This window comes from Cygnus olor, chromosome 2 (assembly GCF_009769625.2).
Source record: "Cygnus olor isolate bCygOlo1 chromosome 2, bCygOlo1.pri.v2, whole genome shotgun sequence".
Classification (NCBI taxonomy): Eukaryota; Metazoa; Chordata; class Aves; order Anseriformes; family Anatidae; genus Cygnus; species Cygnus olor.
The window spans coordinates 133909673-133925592 of NC_049170.1; the positions used below are offsets into that span (position 1 = coordinate 133909673).

At 39.1% G+C, this 15920-nt stretch overlaps 1 protein-coding gene across 2 annotated transcripts in view; it reads right to left on the reverse strand.

Annotated features, from left to right (window-relative positions):
- Nucleotides 1-12925, reverse strand: part of MMP16 (matrix metallopeptidase 16) — a 200228-nt gene extending 187303 nt beyond the window's left edge. For both annotated transcript variants that reach the window (XM_040546312.1, XM_040546313.1), the window contains exon 1: nucleotides 12421-12925. In XM_040546312.1, the coding sequence (XP_040402246.1) occupies nucleotides 12421-12552 (132 nt within the window). In that variant the 5' untranslated portion in view covers nucleotides 12553-12925. The remainder of the gene's footprint in view (nucleotides 1-12420) is intronic.
- Between the last annotated feature and the right edge of the window lie 2995 nt (nucleotides 12926-15920).

Genomic DNA, 15920 nt, shown 5'->3' on the forward strand with positions numbered 1-15920 from the left:
ACTACGATGAGATCTAAATTCTAGCATTAACACTGAAATGTAAATTTTTGTTGAATTAATCCATGTTACTTTACTTTAAAGTACTTGAAAACTGCTAATTATTCTTGAGAACACATGGCTTCTACCCAGAGAAATTATTAAAATGTCATTTTCATTGTTATCTTCTTGGGGATTGTCTATCAGACCATAGATATTTAGCAAGCTTATTCTTCTAAAATATATTTTTTAATTACTTACTCTTCATAAAAATGCTTAACATTCTGTTCTCTCTCCTTAAGGGCAACAAATAGCTGTTTTCAGGTTTGTATGTTTAGGAAGGAAAAACAGCCTTTAAAATCACTTAGGGTAAGGCATCAAATAACTCTTGGGAGCATTGTATTTATACAACAGGGCACAAATATACTGTCTAAGTTAGGTAATATGTTGTACACTCACTTAAACAGGCCCAGGCCTGGTCTCATTAAGGTTGAAGGCAAAACTGCCTTGATATCAGCAATGTTGTGCTCTTTATATCCCTAACTAAATATTTAAAATACATGAAATCTAAATGTGTATGAAATGGTGTCTTCTTGCATGAAGGGATAAATGTATGTAATAATGTGTGGGGCATCAGAGTGACAGGATAAAAATCATACCACCATAACAACAGAGTTCTGCTCTTTGGCTTTGCCAGAAATACTAGTGTCTAGTGTGATCTATGATGATCTACATTATCCAGGGAATGACAAATATGTCATTGGACTTTTAGGATGGTCATGATTTTCTAGAATGTCATCTAAAGGCCAAACAAGATAGGCCACAGGGGCTAAACAACACCAAATAGTTAGACAAATTTAATGAAACCCACCATTGCAGAGGGAAGGGATTCAACTCCAAATTAAGACATCTGAATACCAATGTCTACATGGGGGAGCCCCATAGGTACAGGTGTCTTGACACACTCCACCATCACTTAAAATCTGGAATAGGATTCAAGTACCTAAACAGAAGTATCTAGTGCTATCTGAGATGACTTAGGACACACAGCCTGGCTTCCAGCTGCTAATCTAGAAAGACAAAGCTTCCACAAATACTGTATTACTTCTGTCAGCTTTATGCATATTTCGCCCTAGGGCTCCTTAAATGGTGCTAGATGCCTATATGTAAGTAAATCATGCTGCTAGTCAATACTAACAATGGAGTCCAGAAAAAGATTCAAGTCATTCTGATGTCGACATTAAATGGCTGGTTAGCTGAATTATTCTCTCTGCTTCATTGATTTCAGGGAGCAGATTGTTATTAATACACAGGAAACATACACAGAACACATTTGAACACCTAAATGTAAGTATTGTTGTCTCACACTGAATCCTTTCTCCAATCTAACCCAGAGGTCAGCCTTGCTGCTTGCACACTGGATAGAAAATGTATCTCATACAAATAATCCTGCACAAACCTCAGCATCAGGATGTATGTTAGCAAACAAACCCAACCTTCCCACATAACACATTTTGAGATCTTTGGCAAGTGTTACACAATATGCAGAGCATGGACATTACGATAGCTCACATGTGCAAGTGTCACAAACATCTTTGTGTTCACAAACACACTGATGATATGATGTGTGAACTCAAAAAAAAAAAAAAAAGAAACAAAATGATTTCTTCACAGGTTGTTGTATCTAGATATCTATAAAACTCCTACTAATATCCAGTTTTATTCTTCAGGTAGTAATACTTAAATACAACAATGCACAATACTTACAGAATCATAGACTGGTTTGGATTGGAAGGGACCTTTAAAGCCCATTTAATTCCAACCCCCCCTGCCATGGGCAGGGACACCTCCCACCAGACCACGTTGCCCAAAGCCCCATCCAGCCTGGCCTTGAACACTGACAGGGATGGGGCATCCACAGCTTCTCTGGGCAGCCTGTGCCAGTGCCTCACCACCCTCTGAGTGAAGAATTTCTTCCTAAAACCTAATCTAAACCTAGTCTCTTTTAGTTTAAATCCATTCCCCTTTGTCCTATCCCTACACCCCCTGACAAAGAGTCCCTCTCCATCTTTCCTGTAGGCCCCCTTTAGGTACTGGAAGGCCACTATAAAATCTCCCTGGAGCCTTCTCTTCTCCAAGCTGAACAACCCCAGCTATAGGCCTCTCACAGGAGTGGTGTTCAAAAACATCACAAACTATTCTAGCCCTCCTGACACAGTGACAGCAATCCACACAAAACTGCATATATTTTTAAATCAGGTACTGTTAGTCCATTTCAGCTGCACTACAGATTTCAAATGAAGTGAAAATTTAAATCAAGCCTTTGCTCCTCTCTGCTCCTCCTGTTTTTTGTCGTCGTTGTTGTGTGGGTTTTTCTGTTTTTGTAGTTGTTTTTTTTTCATTTTGTAAAGTCAAAGAAATGCACGGAATTACCAGTCAGTGCATGTCATCTATGCTCATGCACAGATGCTCTCACTTTCGCTTGCAGAACAGACATCACTTCTATGAGAAACTGCCTAACTGGAGACAACTTTGAACTACTGTTGCCAGTAGCCAAAGGAAAAGTCTACTAAAAAGAATTCTTCCACTGTAGTTTTCCATAATGTACATTTACCAGGGCTTTTTTCAAGTCCAATTTTGGAAGTTCCACCATTGTGGATTTTAAAATTTGACTTTACAAAATGCCAGAAAATATACAATAGCAAGCAATCCAGCATTGGCAGAGAAATAGACTCTTAACAAGTCTTTCTCATCTCTTCTATCTATGATTCTATGGTTCAATAATGACTGATGACTTTTCCTGGCTGCAGGCAATGAGGCAATGTCCTGTAAAAAGACAAGCTGAGGAAAATAAATTGGGGGGTAGGGGGTGGGGGGTGGGAGGGGGGTGTTGGAGGGAAGGGGGAAGAAAAGAAAAGTAAGAGGAGAAGTAGAACAAAGGAAGACTATAAGGTACAGGAGTATTCAAGGTACAGGAGCCTTGAAGAAAAAGATTGTTTCCAATTCTATACTATTTAACATGTCAGCATAGCAAAGCTCTTATTCTCCCAATGCCTCATCTTTTGCCATTATTTTTTTTTTTAATAAGCAGGGGTATGTGAGCTGCATGTCTGCCTATTAGTGGTGTATAATAAAAACATTAATACCTGGAGCAGTGAAAAGTCAATCTTTTATTTCATCTCATAAAAATGCACAAATATTCAAACAAAGAAACAAAGAAAAAGGCTAGATACTGTGATAACAAGGCAACATGAATGTTTGTGGAACAATTTACTTATTTAATAGTGAATTTGTTTAAAAATAAAATACTTTAATTTTGCATTGTGCAACACACAGACTGATCTGAAATCCATTTTATTTGATAAGACTTTTACACTGAACGATATTTTGAAGCAGACTACTCGTTTTTGTATTTGGGTATCAAAAATTATCATATTCAAACTTTCATTTTGAAAGAGAATGTCATACTCTGTATCTTCAATCATTTTGTGACATCCTTCATGTAATCCTACTGACAGTATTTTCTGTCTAGCTTTGGTACATACATTAAAAACATACAAACAAACAAACAAAAAGAAACAAAACGGTGTTTGAAATGTTATTATTGACGTGTTTCATTTCTTCTGCTCTGGTACTTGTTTCTTGAATATATTCATCACTTCATTATTACATAGATGACCTAAGTGAAATGCTGTATTTATTTTTTATATTTCCCTACTATTTTTTTACATGACAAGAAGGTAAACTGTTCAGAGACGAATGATCTAGAAACATTCATGGCTCTTTAGCATCATTTCTATTCTGTTGTTCTTGACATGTATTGGAAAAGGCAGCAAATACTCCTCAATTAGTCCAATCTACATTTGTGAAAGCTCAGTTGAGAATATGACAGCTCTGTTATCAATATTGATAGCTCTGCTATCAATACGAAGACTCATTATGGAACTGGACACATGAACCAGATCTCCAGCCCCCCAGCACAGTGCTTCAATCACTTACATCACCTCATTTTTCCTACATACCCGAAAATGCATGCAACAAAGAGAGAGATAAAGACCTTTCCAAAGCTGACATACTGTATAAGTAACGAAGGACAGAAAGGACAGATGTATTAGAAGCCAGATAATTGATAATTAATAATGAAAATAGAAAAATGGAACACAGTCCTTTTTTGTGATATACATAGAGCTAATGAGAAAAAAAAAGGGAAAAAAAAAAGAAAACCCTCACTTGCCAAATCAAAATCATGCTGTAAGTTTAGCTATATAAATCTATTACTGCTAGTAATAATAATAAATTTTATTGTGTGGAAGACAGATCATTTATTTTGTTTGCAATTAAATATATTACTACAATTCTGCGCAGCATGTAAACCACGGCACGTAGACAAACACAATCTGTCAGTTGCTCTGAGAAGACAGTGGGTCAAAGTAATTTCCTAGAAGAACATCACACAACCAATGTCTGAGGTAAGAAAGAAAAATATGACAGGATCACCACCTTCAGATCCGGATACAGTACAAGAAAGAAGCAATTTCCTCTTTCCTACACTTCATAAAAATCTACTGAGACATTTAAAGGAAGCATGCACCTTCCCATTGAAAGGGATGCTTGTTCTTTTGTTTCGCTATCTACTTTTTAAAGAAATTGATATTTTCCCCTCTGCCTTTGAGTTGGTAATCTTCTGAAAAGGAAGTCTCCCCCTTGCCAACCTGCATATCACACTTGTAAGTGGAGATGTGATTCCAGGTTAGCAAAAATGAAGAGGACCAATGGAATAAAACAACTGCTTCTCTACAAGATCATGAGGAAAAAATATAATAAAAAATAGATTCTGAGGTCAGCATTTCTTTTCAAATTACCTATACAATTACGAAACCAGTTCAATTGTTTCTGAAAATATGCTGAACATCATCTTCATTTATTACAGCCATGTCACATGAGTGGGAAAAACTGATGAAAATCCACATAGGTTTGTCTTACAGCAGGTACCTTGTCCCCCATAAGCACAGCCTGGTATGAATAGTACAAGGGAGTCAATACAGTTAGAAGCTTAAAGTGGAGGTTATCAGTCCTAGGGGGCATTTCTCCTCTGAGCTCTCCAATAAGGAACCAAAGCCACCTGCAGACCAAGAGGTAGCAAGAGAGAGACAAATCTACTTCCACCCTGGCCCTAGAGTGACAGATGTCCTTTTAAGATGCACCTATAAGGAATTTGTCCCAGTATTGCTTTTAATGTACAGAGGCATCCTCTCTGAACAATCCATAGCACATCTGTTATTTCTGCACTGCTATTCCACACAAGGGTCACTCACAATACGATCCATAAAGAACTAATAAAAAAGGCAAAATATTTCTCATCCAACAGTCAGAAGACAATTGTCAAAAAAAATATGTTTTATGAATGTGTTTCCACACGGTGTAATAAAATCTGCTATTTTCTACCAAAAGCATCAAGTGACTTTAATGTTCTACAGAATTACTGGGGCTCATTGCTTCAGCTGTGCATCCTCTGTTGCAGCAGTTTTTAACCCCTGAATTTTAAACCCCTTTTCAAATACCGGGTTCAAACCTTAGCACTTGAGATAGGATTGCCTATGGCTAAGCAGTGGAATCAACAGGAGAAAAGTTTTGTCATACCCTGAAGCCTTGATCTTGAAATTAACAGGCGATTTTAAACACGACAAAAACACCTGAACAAGACCCTAAGTCAATTATGTGTTGTAATACCTAAAGGTGTTCTAGGACTATTATAATCACAGCTGAAGTGCAGATAATTCCTCAGCTGGTATAAACCAGCTTTTAACAAATAAACATTGTGCCAGCAGTTTCAGTTAGCAAGTAAAACTAAAAAAAGACGAATTCTTTTTCTATTTCTGTAATTTCTGTCAATTTTAACTCGACACAGAAATAAGTTGTTACCACTTAATTACTCTTACTGTACAGCAAAGATGCTTATAATGAATGATGATAAGCAGGAACATGAATGAACAGTTGCCAAGCAACCAATAAATAAAGGTTCCAAATAGCATGACCTCTCTTTAAAAGATAAAGCTCTAATCATAATTATTTTTCAAATCCATTTCTGTGCCAAGTAAAATCATGTTTGCAGCACTAATCCTGGTCTTCCTCATACAAAATTAAACTAAATCTGTCATTTGACATATCACAGTTAGCAAATTTAACAGACTCAGCCTGCTCCTTCAGACTATGGTCAATTGCGTGGTTTAAGGACAGCAAACAGGTTAGACAATAAACTGAAATCTGAAACAGGCAGGTGACAAGCATTACACAATTTAATAAAGGTTATTTTAAAAAGTTACATCTCAGCTTTACGGATCATCAAAAAACATCAACACAAAGTCTTCCACAATCATACAGTAAAGTAGAAGGATGAGACAAGACTTTAAAACACTGACAACATATGCAGTTTAAAATGTTTTAAAATCCATATAATACTGCATTCTATCTTTATAAACTCTTACAATTCAGTCTTGCTGAGTGCATATGGAGAGCTGAGGTGCCTAGAGCAAGCACTGACCTTTTAGATGGATTCAAATAAAACTGACAAAGAGCAACATAAATCTTAAACCAGTTAAAGAAGATGGTATATCCACTCTGAAGAAACAATGAATGGTTATGCAGGAGCATTATCCTACTGCAGGATGCCTTCTGAATAATGGAAGGGGGGAGAGCTTGGGATTGTTCAGGCTTTTTTTGCTGAGCTAATAAATTGTGTATTTATTTTAGTAAGATCTCTTCAGAAAACATTAGGAATACATGTTTTGGCAGGTTTCTCTTGCACTAAATAAGGTGATTACATAAATCTCCTTGTTTAACTATTTTATTTCTTTTCTTTAGTGGAATTGAGAATGACTAATAGCTGTGATGCTCAATCACTAGGTAGTCAGAAATCTGCAATAGGAAAATAAAGATGAAATAGAACTATAAACAAATCCGTCTTGCATCTAAGGTCTAATATACTATGTCAGTGGTGAACTCTTCAGAACTGGGACCATTTTTTTCATATCTGTATTTGAACAAAATAAGAGGCAAAAGAATCCAGAAGGTTCTCTGAAACATTTTAAACAAAATAATCTCATGCTACAGAGTAGAAAATTGATCTACTGTAATTTTTGTAAAAAGGAATTGTTTTAATTATAGTAGAGAATGTACTCTACTGACTAGTAATCTCCACATATATTTTATAATGTCAAATGAGAGCCCATTTGTCATGTAGTAGGTATTTGCCTACTGTAACAGAAAAGAGTTCTGTTGCCTATTAGGCTTAAAACTTCCTGAACATTAGTTTCCTTATCTAGATATATCTGTTCATCAGAAACCTTTACAGAAGGTTTTCTTTGTATCTGTATTTCCTCAATAATCAAATAGGAAATATCCCATATTATATCTATATTTTTATTGAATAATATTTTTCCATCCAGCCACCTCCATCACCAGACCCAAGTAAGTCCTCTCCAGCCTCCTAATAATTTCATCTTGAAGTTCTTGTTCTCAAAAGACAGTTTATTTAGTAGATATCTTACCCAAGGGCAAGATTCAGAATTTGAACCACTGGGAATCATGAGTACTATCTGCACCTAAAAACAATGAAGACGACCCTGTAAATTCTTTTTAGGACACATAGCACTACTTACACCAAAAACACCTTAATTGTTTCTCCTTATTTCTTTTTGAGCTTGCATTTTAACAAGTTAGAAAAGTACAGTATTGTGCTTGCAAACCTGCTAAACAAGCCCATTGGCTGACAAGTGTGTAAAGGTGATATTGGAAGAATGTTTCCTTTCCAAATGTTTATTCCCTTTCAATTGCCAGCTGAAGAATTAAACTGGACTGCTTTCAAGCTTAAATGACCCAGAGCCCATGAAAGAAAAGGTCATGAATTACCACTGGACAGGAGATGGATGTTTATTAACAATGAAAGCAATGTGGTTCTCAGGCACTTCTTGCCCTGGAGGAAATTGAGAGCATTTTCCTGAAGTTTTGATTCTACTGTATTTTGTTCCACAATAACAAATTTAACTGTCACACATCTGAAAATGGGAGGAGATAAAAGACTGTATTGTTTTAAAGAGCTGCTCACACTAAAATAAGATTCATTTTAAGACCTCCCCTAGGGATTCAGGTCTATAAATTTAGCATTAGAAGAAAGAAACTAGAGTGTAACTGCCTGCATGAGGAGAGAGATGATGAAGCATGCTTTGTCTCTAGTGCTTCCCACATCACAGATACAGTGAATGAAACCAGGTGGGAACCTAAAAACAGTTCTTTCCTCAACAGGCTTTATGCACATACCTAGCTGATGCGGTTACTCACAGGAATAAGAATATCCAGTATTAGAATACAAAATCTAATCTTATTCTAGATTCATGATTGATGATCCTGTCTTCTGACCAAGGTGTACATGTTTCAGTAGCCCTTAAATAACATTGACATTGCTTTCTACTTTTTTATATTAAATATCTAATAGCATTAAATATACACAGTTATTATTTAAATATACATAAACTAATTTATAATATTAGAAGATGAGCTCACAGATTAATACCTGCTCAAAGAGTACAATAATATTGGTTTTAGGAAAACATATAAGTATCTATACAGTCTTACATGAATGATACTCATGAAAGACCATAGATGGACACTCCCAATATGAGATACTATTACTATAGTGAGGAACTTTGAGGAAAAAAAGAAACGCCTGGCTGGCTCAGAATATCATCCTCTATCAGATTCTGAGAACAAATTATCTTTGCTTGCTTGTATCAATTTCACTATTTAAATGTGTGTTTAATAACTGTTATTCCATTCTCTATTTCACAGATGGGCATTTTCCTCTATTATTGTATTGAAATAGTTTAAAATAGTAGAAAGAAAAACCTACATCGATAGCCATATTCTTCTGTTACTACAATGACTTATGGATGTTATAGTTCTGGACCAACAGATCAACATTGAAAATAGGAAGCTACCAGTACAGTCCTTAGTTGTTCTCATGATGTCAAAAGCAATGTTTCACCAAAATACCACTGGTAACTAGTGAACTTGAACATTACTGTTAAAATCTTCCTACACATACCAGTATGTGAATCTTAAACTTCATCGTGACTTCTTAAACTATCAGTTTACAACCACCTCTCATGCAGCTTTACCACAAAGCTCTCATTGCCTCAAGAGTGCAAGTGCGCCCCTCCAGAGTCCCATACTCCATGACCCGAATCCTACTCGGCTATGTCTATTAAATACAATACTACATACATGAACACATTTCAGAATTGACAACTCAGATGTCATTGGAAGCTTAAGGACTTCATCCATGTAGATATTTGCTTAAAAGAATTTTACACAGAAGCAATAAAATTACAAAGAAAGAATAGTAATGTTCATACAAGCTTGTAAACTTCATCTTTATGTTTTTCTTTTAAAAGGCAACATTTTATTTAATATCTTTGAGCTACAGTAGTATCTCTTAAGAATTGCTCTGGCTCACAGCCCAAAAAACCAGCATTGAAACAAACAAACAAACCAAAAGTGCTACGCGAATGTTTCTTTTCAATTAGGAAAATGGATTAACAGAGGCAGAATAATAAGAGGAAATAAAGGATCTCTGCATTTTATAATGTTCAACAGGTATTATCTGTACTTTATTTAGAAACAGGAAAGAATTAAAATCTGCTTTCCAGCCATCCTAAGTATCTGTTCAGGGACTTTTTATTCAACTAAATGTACACTGCTTCTTTCCTGAAACCTGTTTCATATGTTAATTTGTATTGCCATAAGAATTGTCATACATTTACACAATTTAACATCAAGTACAACTGTATTATGCACTTGTGCTGACACAGAGTACTGTACAGCACAATACATACACTGCTACTGCCAACACCTTTGCCTCAGATTTCTCATGGTTTTAGCCTTTGCTGTTCCCTACAAGAAGAAAGTTGAATTTGCAGTGCTATCCAAACAGCATGAACATGGGAATGGCTGTTCTGGGGCAAAACTCAAGTCTTTCTAGACAGGATCATGTCACAGAGTAGTCAAAAGCAGTGGTCTAGGGAAGAACCTCACATTAGGACAACTCTTGAATACCAGAGAAATTCCCTCAAACACTCTTCTGGCTCCCAGCAATCTGTGGCTCAAAGACTGAAATATGAAAAGAGACAGAGAGCTGGCTGGTATATGATGAACTGGGAGGAAGAACATGAGATGGAATATTTCAGAAGGAGGAAATATGTTCCCTCATCACACAGACACTACTGCATTTCACCCAACAGAGTCTCTTGCTACTGGTATTGTCTTTTGCCCTCCAAATGTGTTGTTTTCCATATGGAAGAGGTGGCAAAAATGAAACTGTTTCCCTTCTTTCCTCATAAAACCTCCTTCTGACTGGAGTTGGCCTCCTGTTCCTATTCCATTTGACGAAACCAATCTTTTTCTCCTCCCACACTAGCTCCATCTGCCGCCAGTCTCTCCAGCAGAGCCAGATGCCAGCAAAGCAGACTACTGTGGGAGGAGAAAGTTCTGTTGCTGGAATTTCTTCCATATACCCTGCAGGGGGCCAGCCTGTGAAGCCTGGAGAGGCTACAGAGAGCAACTTCCTCCCTTCCATGCTGCTTTCCTATGCTCATCCGTAAAGAAGGCAGCTAAGGACAGGAGCAAAATGAGAAAACTTAAACATGCACGCTGAAATTTGCGACTTCAATATTTATATAGCTACAGACTCCAGCACACTACACACTGCATAAACGCCTAAGGAGACATGAGTGCTGCCCCAAAGAGCTTACTTACAGTCATACTGAAGCAGAGATGTACATTTGTTATATGAAATCAATGAGAGGGACTAGCGTGCAGATGGCAGAGAGAAAAAAAAAAAGGTAGGATGTATGATCAGGAGAGATTTTAATGATGGAGTAAAGACGATACTTTCTAGAGAGAAAGAAGTCAGAGAGGGAAGCTGAGGTTGCGTGTTGCTAAGCAGAAAGGAGAACTGCATGTGGCAAGGGAAACTGCCATCCAAGAGGGAAAGGATAGAATGAAAGCAGACAAGGAAAGAAAAAGTGATTTTTGGTATGTATGAGGTGATCTTGCTGAGGCAGAATGAGAGAAAGTACAGGTAAGGACTTGAGACAGAAAAGGAGACAGCTTAGGGATGGAAGAGCATCTGCGGGAGCAGTCTTGCCATAGACAGGAGCAAGAATGAGTGTCACTAAGTGAGAACAAGAGCTCACATAAAACAAGCCAGTGTGCATATGTGTGAGACAGAAAGAAAGGCACAAGCTTCATTTCTGTGAGAGAAAGAATTGTGGGAACATGAGATGAGAGACAAGAAACAAGAATGAGTTAAGGGTGGTGCATGGGTGCAGCAGAAAGTTTGGAGTGGGGCTGGCAGGACAGAAGAAAAAGGCACACAGAGATCTAACAGAAAACCATTACAGCGTATGTGAAGTGGAAAGAGCACATGCATATTAGAGAGATGTAACGAGAAGGATGAAGAAGAACAGACAGAAAGGAAGATAAATACAGAACATTGAAAAAGATGAGGAAAAAGGGCTCATAACAGAATGAACGGAGTGATGGGAGGGGGAAAAGGAGGAAAGAATATGTGCTATAAAGTCAGTAAAAGCTCGTTACTTATTATAAGCATTATGTTAAAAAAAAAAAAAAAAGGGGGGGAGCATACAGAAGAGTGACTGGAAATGGGTGTTCACTGAATTCTCACCGTGGCTGCAAACTCTTAGGGTTTGCCCTATTTAAGTATCCTTATGTTTTAACCTTCATTTTCACTTAGGAAAAAAAAATGTATTTCCTGGTCCTCCACACCCTCTAACTTTTGTGTTGTAGTTGCACCTTTATACCATTTGTTTCACAGTTTCTAGCGGCAACTCTTTTTATTAGGTTTAAGTGGGAAAAGGATCTTATTTTGCCAAACACTTCACCACAAAGAAACGCACCCCACATCCCAAGTTTCCTTCCTCCTGTCCCCACAACACTCTTTCATTCATTCTTCTTTCCAAAAAAATAAAGGAAGAGAGAAAGAACAGAAGAAAAGGGTAGGGGAAACCTCAGCCATACAGCAATATCTTAGGTCCACGGTATTCGGAGAGCGTTCCCCGAGCTGTAGTGCCCAGCGCCGGGCCGGGGGCTGCCCGCCTTGCCGCGGGGGGGCCGAGGGGGCACGGGCAGCGCTCTAGAGCCCGGCACCGAGCCTGGAGCTGCCGCCGGCAGCGGGATCCCCCTCGGAAACACAGCCATCAGGGAGGGGAGCTAGCTGCCGGCTGCTGGAAAGAAACCGCCACCGACCTGGCTGCTCGATGACATGGCTGGCTAGGGGGGTCGGTTTTATTTAGGGGATGTGGAAAAGGGAAGGGGGAAGCAGGAGCGGAGGGAGCACACACGCTCGCACACGCACACGGCTGAGCTTACCTCCACATTGAAATACTGCTCCGCTTTGCACACTGTAGCACATAAAATCCAAAGGAAGGTTTGCAAGAAAAACACCCTGGACCGAGACACGAAATCCAACCGGCTTCCAGTGCTGAATGCGAGTACGATCATAGTGAACTGTGCTTCAACGGATGGAAGATCTCTCCCTCTCTCTCTCTCTCTCCCCCTCTCTCTCTGTTCCTTAAACAAATACACAAACAAACCAGCCCCCTCCCCGGGTCGGTGAAGAGCCCGTAGCGCAGGTTCACCCACAGCAGGGGAGGAGGTGCAGAAGGAGGAGGAGGAGGAGGAGGAGGAGGAGGAGGAGGAGGAAGGGGCACTTGGCAGCTCCGGCAGCAGGCTCAGCTCTCGCTCATCCTCCCCGCCAGTCCCGTACGGGGGGAATGTGGCGTCCGAGTGCCGCGGCAGCTCCGGCACGACTCCTCTCTGCCCGGCGGCAGCGGCAGCGGCAGCAGCAGCAGCCGCCTCCCCGTGTCCTCCTCCTCCTCCCCCTCCTCCTCTTCAGCCTCCTCCCCTCCCTCCGTCCCTCCCTCCTCCTCCTCAGCCTCCTCCCCCTCCGCCTCCTAACGGGGATGGCTCGGCTCGGCTCTCTGCCCTTCCTCTCCTCTCCCCCTTCTCTCCCCCCTCCTCATCTCAAATCCACGCAGCCCCGCCCGCCTCCCGGCAGCCACCTTGAAGGCGACGGCCCCGCCAGGCGGCCCTGCCATGGTCCGTCCCTCGCTCACCCGCCGCCGTCGGCCCGGCTCTTCCACCCCTTTATTTTTTCCGCTTCTGCCGGGGAAGGGGCCCGCATCCTCCCCAGTGCCTCCGGCCTCCCTGCCGCCCCCCTGCGGGCCGCGTTGGGAGAGGTGGAGGGGTAGTTGGGGTGCCCCCGGGTGACCGGGGATGGGTGCAGAACCACCGCGGGGAAAGTTCCCCGAAGATGGAGTAGTGGTGGTGTAGTTAGCGGTGATGTAAGCAAGTCAGTAAAAAAAAAAAAATGTGTATTTTTATTTTGAAAATCCATTTTAATATGCTCAGATGTACGGTCATATTTATGCCTTCTGATTTAGGCACATAAGCAATTATTGTGATTTTATGGTAAAGAGATCATTTTATGGAGCTGTTTGATGTTTTAGCAGGGCTGTCCAGTCAAAGGTGGAGCAACCCATGACATTAGGGAGACAAGCTATTGCGGTAATGCATCTTGTTCAGATATGTACTGAAAAACAACAACAACAAAAACACCGGGAAGAAAAAGAGTAATTTTAAAGATTCCAAGATATGAAAACTTACAATATGTTTAGTTATCAAAAAAGATGCACTAGATCATGATATGCAACAGACTGGAAGTAGAAGACATCCCTGACAGAAAAATCTACTTTCTTGGGTAGTTGAGGTCAATAACCAGAATTAAAACTCATGCGGTTTAGACATATAGAGTTTTGATAACACTTAGTAGCAGGATGTAGGAATAAGGCAGGTTATCTTTTGATATCTTAAAAATAAGGCAGTTATCTCTGAAGATGTCATGTTCTTGCCTAACCAAAAGTTTTGCGATTTAGCAGAATTCCTTATGTGATACACTTTTCTTTTCTTTTCTTTTCTTTTCTTTTTTTTTTTTAACATTAACTGCTTGACCTAAAAGGCATTTTCTCTTCTTCAAATTATTAGTGATGTGGATGATGGAATCATGAAATATAGAGCTGGAAGCAAGCTAGAAGGACTTGTTGGCACTTTGGTGGCCAGCATCAGAAGTCAAAATGATCTTAACAAATTAATGTCTTGAAACCATCAGCAAGAAACTTAACACTGACAAATGCAAATTACATTTGGGAAGAAAAATCAAAAAGTATGATACCGGTAAAACAACAACACATCAGAAAAGAATCTGAGTGATGTAATGGACCTGAAAGTAAATATGAGTCAGCAACATGCTACAGTTAAAAAAAAAAAAAAAAAAAAAAAAGACAACCTCATCATAGAGTGTATTAATAGTTGTCCTTTATTTCTGACAGGACAGATGATTTTTCTGTTAGGGACTGGTGGAGCCAAGAGTGTTTAGTCTCAAACTAGAGAGAGTCCAGGGGAAAATAATACTAAAACATTTAGAATGTAAGACATGGAAAATTTGAAATAAACACCATTTCTTTAGTCTGAGAAGGCCTAGGGTAAAAAGTATGGAAAATTTTCTTTGTATGGAAAATGTTGCTGTGAAAAGGACAAAAATATTCTTTCTGTCTTCAGGATGAAGGAAAAAATGTATCAACTAAATTATTCAGGAAATTCAGATTTAATGTTAGACAAAACTTTCTACAATAAAAGGTAGTAATATTGGGAACTAGATACCTAGGGGGAGTGTGGAATATCTTTCATATGGAGGTTTGATAAGCAATAATATTATAGCTATACCTTCCATTTTCAGTGTAATGGATTGGATTATGTGATCTCATCAACGTGTTTTTTTGTTTGGTTGTTTTTTTTTGTTTGGTTGGTTGGTTTTTTGGTGCTATTATATTAGTAGTTTCTTTCCTTTTATTATCCTATGAATTAATAACTGATTATTACTCAGGTATTACTCTGTGAACTAACAACTGATAATTCATTACTCTGTGAATCAGTAACTGGTGGGAAAGAAGCACTTATCCTTTGCTTTTTGTTTTTTCTCTTCTTCTAAGGGACCTTCTTTTTATCTGTGCTCTCAGCAAGTGCTAGCTGTGTTTTTGCTGGTGTGTTTTGTAAAGTCTGCCATTAATGTAATACCTGGGAATGGAAACATAAATCATAGAATCATAGAATGGCTCGGGTTGGAAGGTACCTTAAAGATCATCTACTTCCAAACTCTAAACACTCCAAACACTAGACCAGGTTATCCAAAGCCCCATCCAAACTGGCCTTGAGCACTGCACTGAACATCTACAGCTCCTCTGGGCAATTTGTGCCAGTATGTTCCTCTAACTGGAACTTCATTCATCGCCCCTGTCAGGACTGCTGTGACTATTTATTCTGAAAAACATGGGACTATGAATATGATTACCTTCTTCCTTTACACTGTATCCATTAGAAGAGGAAAGAAGAAAAGCAATGATATGAAAAGAACAGTGGAGAACAAAAACACCCAAGTGTTTGTAAGGCTGTGTGAGAAAGACAGAGAGACCACAGTGGTAAAGAAAGAGATTGGTAAGGAACAAGAGCAGAAATATGTGGATATGAGTGCCATGGGAAGAAATGAGGCAATGTCCATATGAAGGACAAAGATGACCTTTGAAGTGAAAAATTTCATTCAGGAATGCTTGTGTGAGGAAACACCAGCAGTAATGGGAAATGGCCTTGAATATTTATGAGTAAGCTGGGGGCATCAATATACAGGAGTAGCATCAGAGCCTCTTGGACGTTCAAGAAGGTACAGAGAAAGAGAAAAGAATTTTGAAACTCCATGCAGTGAGCTGTAGGTAGATATCTGTATATGGGAGTGTGTGAGAGATTGGAGAAAAGGCAGG